The 11209-nt window shown below is 44.4% G+C and overlaps 1 protein-coding gene across 2 annotated transcripts; it reads right to left on the bottom strand.

The window, feature by feature from the left end:
* Positions 1-101: 101 nt before the first annotated feature.
* Positions 102-8330, bottom strand: LOC110086765 (zinc finger and BTB domain-containing protein 26). Of its 2 annotated transcripts, none has more exons than XM_020807930.3 (2): positions 8047-8330; positions 102-6606 (listed from the first exon to the last, which is right to left on the bottom strand). In XM_020807930.3, exons 1-2 carry the CDS (start codon positions 8198-8200, stop codon positions 5414-5416), a joined length of 1347 nt encoding a protein of 448 aa, XP_020663589.3. In that variant the 5' UTR covers positions 8201-8330; the 3' UTR covers positions 102-5413. The 2 variants fall into 2 exon arrangements, with proteins under 2 accessions (XP_020663589.3, XP_072836022.2); XM_072979921.2 differs by having other exon boundaries at positions 102-6602; positions 8047-8174.
* Between the last annotated feature and the right edge of the window lie 2879 nt (positions 8331-11209).

Consider the following 11209-nt stretch of genomic DNA (forward strand, 5'->3'; position numbering starts at 1 on the left):
CGAAAAGTTTTGCAATTCAATCTCTTCTTTTAATAAACAGCAAAATCCTTTCTTCCCCAGGGTAGATAGAAATCAACGATTTTTTTAAAAAATCAAACTGATTTAAATTAAAAATTATTTTTTATTTAAATCATCAAAAGTCCATTTATTTACATCATGATTTAAATCATCTTGATTTAAATAAAACCCACTTGTTTTTTTTTTTAATTAAAAAGGTTTTAAAAGATTAAGACAGGGAGTGGAACTCAGCACACGCTGGTCCTCTCTGGAACTGGAACCAGAAAAACAGTACAGTTGAGCCACCGCAGCCAAGGCTGAGATAAGGTAACACCAACGGCAGTGACAGAAAGGATTGATCCCGCCACCTCACCTCAATATGACACGTAAGCCACTGCCTCCCTGCAGCCAATCTGATGCTCAAGTGGCACTTACAACTTCCAAATAGTTCGCTTCTGTATTTCGGTAAACCCTTCTATAACAAGCAAAAGAAATCTGAGATAACAGATAAAATCAGAATGGATGGGGTGGAAGGCGTTTTGCTTTCATTGCTGGGCAGCCAGGGAAAAGGAAGACCAGGCATAGCTGGTAAACCACTCTAAAGGTGGGTGGGAAAGCCTTCCTACCTACAAGATATGACACACACTCTCCTCAAAACTTGTCACTCAGCCTGAAATGCATAAACATGACCTCCCCTTGGCTGACAAGAGAGTGACAGGCAGCCTTTTGATAACTTCACAGCTGGCAACTGCAAACCATATTCTGCCATCAGCAGAGATGTTTGAGACCTCAGCATATTCTGCTCTAGCCACTACTTTGCACCATCCAGCCGACACAAACTAATTCAAACCTGTCATCACACAAAGTGAGATGGGAAAACGGCTTTTGTGTAATATTCAGACTGCAGGAGGGGGAACTCGCATGCCTGGATACGGCCCAGTCCATGATCAATACTCACTGATAAGACCAGCCCTCTCCCAATGTGTCTAATCTGATTTTAAAGCCATCCAAACCTGTGGCCATCAACATACTATACCTGGTGGTAGCACTTGGGCCAGTTATGCATGAGTATAGGGCCTCTCTACTAGGTCTCCCACTTAAAAAGAATCCCAAGTGGTATCAGAACAGAACCTTTTGAAAATGCATTGCCTCAAAAAAGAGGGTGCCCATTTTATCTTTCCCCATAAGAGATGTTTCATACCAATGGCTCCCAAAGGTGATACGTCCACAGCAAAACGTTTCAGGGGTCCTCTGTGTCCCAGCAAAAACAGTCATTGTTAAAGACCCAGGAAAGTCAGTTTCACCTTCTCCTGGCATCCTTTCTGTCCTGAAATTCATCAGGATACAAATGGGAACCACTTTTTCTCCCACAGACACCAGCCAAATCCAGAACCCTTTTATTCCCAGCTAGACTTGACAACTGTGCAGTTCTTTCAGTTGAGCCCTCTGGCTCAACACCGATGTCAGCCCCTCACCTGGCACCATAAATGTGGCTAAATATCCGCAGGGACTCAAAGTTGGGCTCTGTTATGTATTTATTCAATGCATTTATACCCTGCTTTTAAAAAAGATCCGATTTTCTTTTCCCCCAAAGGGCGAAGTATACAAAGCCCTTTGCTTCAATGAATGCACCAGGTTTGCTTTCTCCCACATCCAGTTTATAAAGAAATGTGCCAATCTGGATTGTTCCTATTAAATACAAAAAAAATGGAAGTCTCGCCGAATCTCATTAATCATCTTTTTTTTTTTTTGGTCTCATGTGCTCATTAATTATATGCTCCCTGATTCGTCCTTCCATACCAAGCACAGCATCAACCAAGACAACAGCAGCGACACAAATTTCAAAATGGAAGAACAGAGAGGGAACCAGCAAAACATTGCAAGTCTATCCAGTGTTGCATATAATGCTGGTCAGGAAAATGCGCTCAGCCAGCTTTCTGAGGCACTACGTCCCAGTAAGCATCAAGGAATGCAACTCTACAATTATTGTGACAGGTTAATCCCCCAATATTGCTGCAGTAGGACAGCACGAAGGCTCTCCTTCCAGAACCTGGGGCTCCTGGCCTCTCCCAAACAGGTGCCCTTCGACGCAAGATATGGGAACGCAATCTTTTAAGCCATATCTCTTGCTTACAATTTAATCCTCTTCATCTTCTTGTTGCACTGTGCGGGCCATTGCTAAACAGGGTTTCCAAACAGAGTTGTTGACAGGACTAAGAAAATTGAAGTTCAAAATTGAGAGGACAGTTGCACCCTCACAAATGCATCTGTGAGGCAACGTGGCTTGTCAGTTGGGGGCAATGGGGTTGTTTAGCAGTGATGGGAGGGCTCTCTCCTAGTGTGGGAAGAGAATGTTTTTTTTCCCCCTAGAGGAGAGGTTTTCCAAATTTGGTACTGAATTCCCCAGAGATGCAGAGAATTGCTAGCATGTCTCAAGCTCCTTTTGGAGACCTCCATTTTTTTTTCAGAATGCATCTTAACTAAAGCTAGGAATCAAAACAGCAGCTACCCTGATCCCAACAGAACTTTTTGAGGGGCCACATTAATTCTTTTCTGCCTTCACCAAGTAGATTGTGGGTCTCTGTAACTCTCTTCCCTGCCCCACTGAGCCCTATTCACATCCCTTGACATTTAGAGGGGTTAGGCCATTACTTTCTGGACTTAAGGAGACTTCTCAAGCTTGGTGTAGAAAGCCAAATGGCTCAACAGTTTCTCATCTTCTAAAGATACCAATCAGTTACTCCTAAGCTACTTTGAAGATACCTAACACATTTTTCTCAGGCTGTACTTTTTAATCCCCTTGAAGAAAAAAAAAACATTTTAAGAGGCATACAGGCTGAAACATGCTGGGCTTCTAAAGCAGTAAGCAGTATTCCATGATTTCTTAAGAACTCTCTCTCCCATGTTTGGGTTCTACTCTAATGCCCTCCAATTTCTGTCTTCATCAAGTAACTCGTTGACTGGCCTAGCAGTGCTTTCCCTATTCAAACAGAGAATTGAGGATGATCCTTATCTAGAGGCATCATCCTGCCAACCAGAGCTTTGCTCAGCCTCTACACACAGTTGCCACTGCCAATGTCTTCCTAAGTTACAGCGATATAGTATGTGGAGGAAAGTCTCAATGGACAAAAAAGAACAAAGCTATAAATGGTGAAGCACAGGATTCAGAGTTACCATTTGGAGCATAAAAGGCTGGTTTTACCTTTATAATCTGCAAGCTTGCACTGACTACAGTTTGCTTGATGGAAATAGATTTCTGGAGAGGGCTTTGATATCAGCAAATGGACACAAGACCATATAAGAAAGTACCGTGGAATCAAATCAAAGGCCTATTCGAACCAGTATCTAGCCTCCCACAATAACTCACTGAAATACCCAAAAGGAGGATATTAGGACAATAGCTCTCCTTTGCAGTTGTTCAACTGGTTTTCAGTCGCTAGAAGGCTTTCAACCACAATGCCCCCTTTCAGCCATTACAGCCACTAGCCACTTAGCTTCTAGTCTGCCTGAAAGCCTTCAAAATTACCACACACTCCCTTTCATGTCTCTGTGCTGATCATCCTCCCCATCAATTTCACTAAGGGGGATCCTAAAGTCTAAGTTTTATAAAAAAGGGAAGAAAAAAGCCCTGTCCACTTCCTCTGCACTATGCATAATTTTATAACTCTCATAACACACACACTTCAGTTTTACAGTATTATAAATAAATAAAAACCCAAATACTCTACTTTTTCCTTATAGAGAAAATGACTTTATCTTAGTATGTCTTTTCTGAATCTTTTCCTGCCATAGAATTGTTCATGGCATTTCACACATAAGTCTGAAGAAAAAACACATAACATTTTAGTATTCAGCTGTAGAGTTATAAAAACATATTACCGTATCTTCATTTTTTTCTCTTTTGCTTTTTCTGATCATCCCTGTCAGGGAAATTTCTAATTTTTGTTGCTGCCAAACACTGGACAAAGTATGCACCGAGCTTTCTCCCAACAACTTCAATATTTCTTCCTAGTGAATCAATGTAAGTTTGGACCTTGCCAGTGTATATGGGGAGTCCAGATTTTCAATATTTTTACCCCATTATGCATTACATCACAATCAATTACACTGACTCCCACCAGTCACTTTGATGCTCGTTTGCCCAGTTTGGAAAGATCTTGTTGGCATTCTTTGCATCCTGCTTCTTATTTCATTGCTTAAATGATTTGTTTCCTGATTTTGGACCAATTATTGATACACAGGCACGTCCGTTTTCTTATTCCTCAATTACTAAATTTAATGAAAAACCTTTTTAAATTTTTTTCTGAGAGTTCAAATATTAATAGGCAAGATCAGCATTTTATTACATTTAGAGTATGCCTCTGATGTTAATAGAACTAGTTAGCCATGGCTGATTTGTCTAAATGATTTTAAAGCATCTATTAAGCCTGAATTGCAGTCTTTAGAAACAAAAGAACATCGTGCTGTTTACTTCTTGTAAACAGAACAATTTAAGCAACTGGTTGCATATTTTTTATTGTGACATCAGCCATTTCACATTTGAAAAACCCTGGTTGCCTGCCATCTGGAGCCAGTGGTGTTGATTTCAAGTTGTCAATTACCTTTGGAATCTTATGTAGTATTTGATAACTGTTCTAGTTTGTCACATATCAAGTCTGTGACGGTCTACCAAAGCCAGAGCAATGGCCTTGTAGCACCTGAGGTAGGAAATCTAAACAGTATTCCCTTTAAACACCAATTCACTACAGTGTTCTCCAGCACAATGCCTCTTGAAGTGAAAGGAAGCGGCACATGAGCATTACCATATTCCTGTACAGTTCCTTTTCACATATGTAGGTGCTGCTTAAAAACAACGAAAACCAAAATAACAACAAAAAACCAATAATCCCCAGCAGACTAGATTATGAGCCATGAGAGAACTTTCTATTCCATCAGTTGCACTTCATGGCAACCCAAATCCAGCACTCAAGGCAGTTACTTTATTTTGCTTCCTCCTCGGGCCATTTCTGTAAAATAAACAATTTCCAGTACACACCAGTACGTCCCCTGGCAGTACCCTCAAGTCCAGTCGCTCCCTGCTCTCCTCCACCTTCCCTTGTGGCATCCCTTGTCTCCTCTAATGGAGCTCACTTAGTCCACACTGTCTCTGCTGTTTATTTTATTTATTCATTTATTTGATTTATATCCCGCCCATCTGGACTGTAGGAAACCCTCTAATCACAGCAATTCCTCACAGCAATTCCTTTACTACTAGAAAAAAGAACAAGGCGGTCCGTGGCATTTCTACCTCAAAGGTTTCCCTCTGCAGCATGACCCCTGCCCACATCTTGCAGAGAGGACAATGTCACCTTTGAGGCTCCCTCTGGCCTCACACAAGACCCCATTAATCACTCAGTCTATAGCTGTTCCTCTGATATCAATCAAAGTCAATGGTGACCTCTTCAATCTCTTCGTGGCTGTTCTGGACGGTGCTCTTGCCGTGCATTTCCTTCAGGTGGCGCCGGAGGCCCGGCTTGTGGGTGAAGTGCATCTCGCAGTAGTTGCACCGGTGAGGCTTGATGCCGCTGTGCAGGTTGAGATGGTCCTGGAGGGTGGCATTCTGGGTGAAGCACTTGCGGCAAATGGGGCACTGGAAGGGCTTGAAGCCCGTGTGCACCCGGATATGCCGCGTGAGGTTGCTTTTCTGAGAGAAGACTTTGCCGCAGCGAAGGCACAGGAAGAGCTTGTGTTCTTGCACATGGCTCACAAAATTCCCCAGCTGCTGAAACACGCTGCTGCAGCGCGGGCAGCGGTAGGGTCGCTCCAGTCCTGGCACCTTCCACACCGCCGTCCCGCTGCTTGTCTTCCAGTCTCTGTAGGCAACGGCCGTGCTGTGGCGGTGGCGATGCAAGGGGTAGTTCCTCCACTGGGAAGCTGGGGTGGGAGCTGGAGGTGGGAAGGGAAGCCCTTCGCTGCTTGTTTCATCGTCGTAGCAACCCTGCAAATAGTTGCGAGTGATTTCTACAGCAGAGTTGATCAGGGAGAGTGAGATGGCTGGGGACGAGGGTCCACGGGAACTACGCGGGGTGTACTCGGCCCCCTCTGCCTTGCTTCCTTCGGAGTCTGCCTCCTCCGTGGGTGAAGAAGGCCGTTTCTCCTCTTCCTCTTCCTCTCCGTCCTGCTGTAAATAGCTCCCCTCCCCTTGTTCGTCCCGTAATAGAGCATCAGCTTTGGGGACTAAGTAGTGGGAGACTGCCTGGGCACAGCGCTCCACCACGTGGCCCATCTGTAAGAAGGAAGCGGCTGTCAGGTAGTTGACCAGCTCTTTGATGGGCACCTCAAGGCACCCTGTATAGCAAGAGAGCAGAAGCTGGCGTCCAATCTCGGGACTCTGGAAGAGCGAGACAGACACTTCTTGTGAGTCATTGAGTAGAAACTGGTCCCGCAAGAAAGGGGAGCAGGCTGCAAAGACCACACGGTGCCCAGGAACCCGCAGTTCGTTCACCTGGACGGTCACATCACAGAAGCGCCGCTGCTCCCGGAGTTGGTCCATGCGATGCAGCACCCCATCACCATAACTGGGGAAGCGGAATTGTAACCGTTCACAGGATGGGGCCATCTTTGATCTGCCTGGAGAGAGGTAAGATGTGGGGGGGGGGGGGAATTCTGAGTTACATATTATATTCTAGGAAGGAGTGAAGACACCTGGACAGAGAGTGTTGTATGATCTTTGTGTCAAAGGCAAATCATCATGCCATGAGTACAAATGCAACTGATCAGATAAAAATGAAAGCATGGGAAATATGACAGCCAGTGGCAGAGAAAGGAGAAGAACAAAAAAACCTTGCCAAATAAACAATTCAAAGCCACAAGATTTAGACGCTCCTCCCATATCCAAAATAACCCTACAAAAATATTCCAAATACTGCAGTTTTCAGGTGATAACCGAAAAGAAAATGGTGCAACTCTGATGCACTCATATGTGACCACAAAAGATCTGATATTATCCTACAGAGGCTTTATTTTTGTAAGTTAGCAAATTTACAATACTCTTTCTTTTAATACAAAATAATGCAAAGCAAGACAGAAAAGCTGCTAACTCTCCGTGAGCATAGCCTTTCTTCAATGTGTATAAAGCGCTTCCTTGGAGTCAAACCAGAAGCAGATGCAATAGTTTCGCATCTCCTCTTTGCAGCTAACTAGCAGAAAGAGAGGAGAGCCCAAGAAGTTATACATCTCATGTGCACAGCAGTCAATCCATAGATTCAGCATTACATGTGAACAGACTCGATGTGTTTGGCTTTCAAAAAATGACTTATTTTTTACATGCCTTGCTGTTTAATAAGCTATCTTGAGAGCTGTGCTAGTATCGAGAAGGGATAAACAAAACATGATGGAACTCAGCAACAAAGACATCCACATAAATCTGAGCAATGAAAGCTCTAATTTGGTTTCAGGAGAACGTCTTCCCACAGAGCTGCGCTTAAGTCTGCTGAAAAACCTCTAGGAATTAAACTCAAAACTGGATGGTTGGGAAGGGCATTCAAAAAAACACACTTTAACGAAGTGAAATGACTTGAATTCCTGGTACTGTATATATAAACTAAGCAACATCAACGCTCTTATTTCTCCTGGTATGAATCGTCTGTCTCAATAAGGAACGATATTTTAGATTGGGCATTTCCATACGGCGTGCTTAGAACTGTTTTGTTCGGGAAAACACACAATGAACCCCCTAAAAAGCGCCCAGTAGAGTAGAGGGATTTCCACCCACGTGCCCTCTTACTAGTATTCCCGAAAACGCTCCACGCAGCTTGCGTGGCGCTCTCTTCCAGCTTCTCGGGCGGCTGGCTCGTCTCCCCTACGCTCTTTGCGTTCCCCGAGCCTGCCCTGAACCTGGTGACGCAGCGACCCCTAGAGGCCTCCTTGGCTCATCTCAGGGCGCTCCTTAACGCCGCTCCCTCCCACGGCAATTCACAGACGCCTCCTACGCTCCTCCCCTAACGCCTAGCCTTCCAACGAGGACGCAAGTTACGGCGCTGAGCGCCTCTCTTTTCACAACCCACTCACTCCGAGTGCTCCTTTGGGGGCCCTTCTCGTCTCGTTCCGGCGGCCCGCCTCCGCTGCTCAGGGCCTCCGGCACAACACTCCCCTCAGAGGCGGCTCCGTTACGACGCCTCGCGGCCCTTCGCCCGCGCCGCCATCTTGGAGCCCGCCTCTCCATGGGTCCGGGACTTCTTCTCCCAGGCGGGCAAGGGCAGGGATTGCTCCGCCGAGCGACCAGCCGCTGGGGCTCCGTGCGAGGGGGACCGAAAGTGGGCGGGTCGGGCGGAGGGGGTCACGCGAAAGCTCCAGTATCCCTCCGCCGGGAAAGAGTCCCCCCCAACTGACCCCTCCCTTTGACCCCCCCAAATGTCGCCCTGTGGGTCCCCCTCAGAAAATCCCCCATATATTTTTTTTTGCTCCTTCTGAAAGCCCCCAGCACTGCTTCGCACATAAATTTTGCCCCCACCATCACCACATTACCCTCTGGCAGAGCCACACACGCGTTCCTTTCCACCTGAAGAGTAGACCCATTGAGACCCATGGAAAGCTAATTTAATCATGTCTCCCAATTTCGAAATGCCCCACCCCCGTGTGCTCTAATTTCTCATTCGATGCCCCATTTGCACCTTGTCATACACCTGCTCCTCTCCCAAAGGCCAATGATTCTTTTAACGATTCTCTACCTTTCCTATCACTGCCTGGGAAACAGGTAGACATCCACCCGGTGTATCTTCCTGGCTGGGTGATCGTAATGTTTTTTTTTGGGGGGGATCACATCTTTCTCCTCTGGTGTATCCCCGTCAGATTATCTATCTATCTATCTATCTATCTATCTATCTATCTATCTATCTATCTATCTATCTATCTATCTATCTATCTATCTATCTATCTATCTATCTATCTATCTATCTATCTATCTATCTATCTATCCACACACTGTGTTTCCCCGAAAATAAGACAGGGTTTTATATTAATTTTTGCTCCAAAAAACACATTAGGGCATATTTTCAGGGGATGTTTTATTTTACAGTCATGCCATCTTCTTCTGGTTGCTGCACAAGAGTGGAGGGTGGGGTTTCACTTAACTAGGGCTTATTTTTGGGATAGGGCTTATATTACGAGCATCCCAAAAAAATCATACTAGGGCTTATTTTCAGGTTAGGTCTTATTTTAGGGGAAACAGGGTATAGAGAGAGGCCATATAGGGACATTTCTTAACTTGATGCCAAGAAACACTTGTCCAGCAGGCCGAGGCAAAGAGGCACTCCGGAAACCAGCAAAATCAGGGAGCTGGACAGGGGACATATTGTATTTGTCTTCAGTGTGGAAGGGATGGTCACTCTCGAATTGGCCTTCTCAGCCACGCTAGATGCAGTTCCAAGTCCTCCATGTAGAGCACGATACCATCATCTCTCGAGACTGAAGGATGCCTACATACTTAATTGCAGGACATGATTAAATTATATATTGCTCTAGTTTCTTCAGAGCATGATTGCATATACATTTTTTGCATGTGTGTGTGGATTGTGCAGAGAATGTATATGCAACCATCTTCTGAAGAAATCAGGGTGGCTTAGAGATGAACAATTTGGAAGAGAGAGAGAGAGAAAAAATACCGTACTTTGGTGCACCCTGACATATTAATACAGTTTGTAATTATTCCAGAAACCCTGCTACCAAAGGACTCAAACAGCCTGGGATGTCCATTAAGGGTGAAGGAGATTTCCTTCCTGACTTATGCTAACATGACCCCTGCCGAGTGCTAGGGAATTCAGAATCAGGTCCCACTGCTCACGTGCCGAAACATCGCCTGTTATTATTTTAATCCTGGATTTGATACAGCTCGGATAAAGGTCACGCTGGCAAATGCAATCTATTACAGTATTTGTATCACAACAAACCAAACACCTGGCTGCCACACACGCTATATATATCACACGCACGCACACAGAACCATTATAACAAAATATAGCGGCCTGATCTCACCCTGGCAGAACAATAGTTTGAAAATATCTTTCCTTTAGTAATTTTGATCAGCCAGCTACTATATTCCAAGGGGAAGCATGACACGCAGGCTAGGACAGTAAAGATCTTTCTAGTTTAACTTGAATCCTTCATGGGGTTTCCCTCATCAAACTCTCCTAATTGTTGCTGAATTACAAATAGAGAATGGGACATGTTATTCTAATGAAAAGTCTCTGTATTGTAGTGCTTAATTAGACCTAGACTTCAAATCCCTACCAATGCAGTATTATTTTGATGACCATGTGCAAATTCTGAGTTTCCCACGGACCTCCCCTATAGTCTTGCTGAGGACAGGAGATAATCTTATCATATTTTGAGCCCGGAGAAAAGGCAAGAGGTTTGGTAACAATAAATATGATAAAAGAGGTAAGAGTTGAGCATTCAAGTAATGCAACACTATGCAGAAGAGGCTTATACAATTATATTTGGTGTGAAAAGGTCTTAAAAACTGAGGTCAGTAGTGGCAAAGGGTAGATTTAGTTCCCACTCTCACAGAGCTGCCCCCCCCCTTTTTCTTTCCCCCATAGACGTGACCAGTTCTGGGGAAATAAGATGCTACATTTGGAGAAAATATTGCACTGGGAATTAAATATGCCCATCTTTGATTGGATGGTATGGGCTACTATACTGTGTGAAGAAGCAAATTCCCATTTCTACATAGAAGGATAAGTTTACCCTAAACGAAGCTTTCCTGCACTATTTAAGAGGAAGGGATATGTTTGCATATGTCTATATTGTGTGTGTGTTTTTAAATTACCTTGCTCTTCAATGAGAAACATCTCCCACAGCAGCTTAGAAAAGCCAGAAATAACATTCTCTGCCCAAAATGTAAAATTTAAAAGTGACACATAGCAAACAAAAACAAAGCAGCTCTAGGCATCTGCATCGTACAAGTCTTTCCTTCCCATAAACCATCATGAAGGAGGGCACTGTAGTTAGTCTATAAAAACTGGTATACTTGAGCACAGCACTGGGCAAACACGGGGTGGAGCATGAGCTGGAGCTCCCAAACCATCATAGCCCATAGGGCAGCTCACCAACGTCTGGAAGAGCCACACAGTTTGAACAAAAATGTATATTCCACGGCATCACACTGGAGCAGGTAGATCTTCCGCTTGGTGCAAACCATAGTTTTTATCCAGGCTCTTTTTTTTTTTTTTTT

Source organism: Pogona vitticeps, chromosome 9, assembly GCF_051106095.1.
Source record: "Pogona vitticeps strain Pit_001003342236 chromosome 9, PviZW2.1, whole genome shotgun sequence".
NCBI classification, from domain to species: Eukaryota; Metazoa; Chordata; class Lepidosauria; order Squamata; family Agamidae; genus Pogona; species Pogona vitticeps.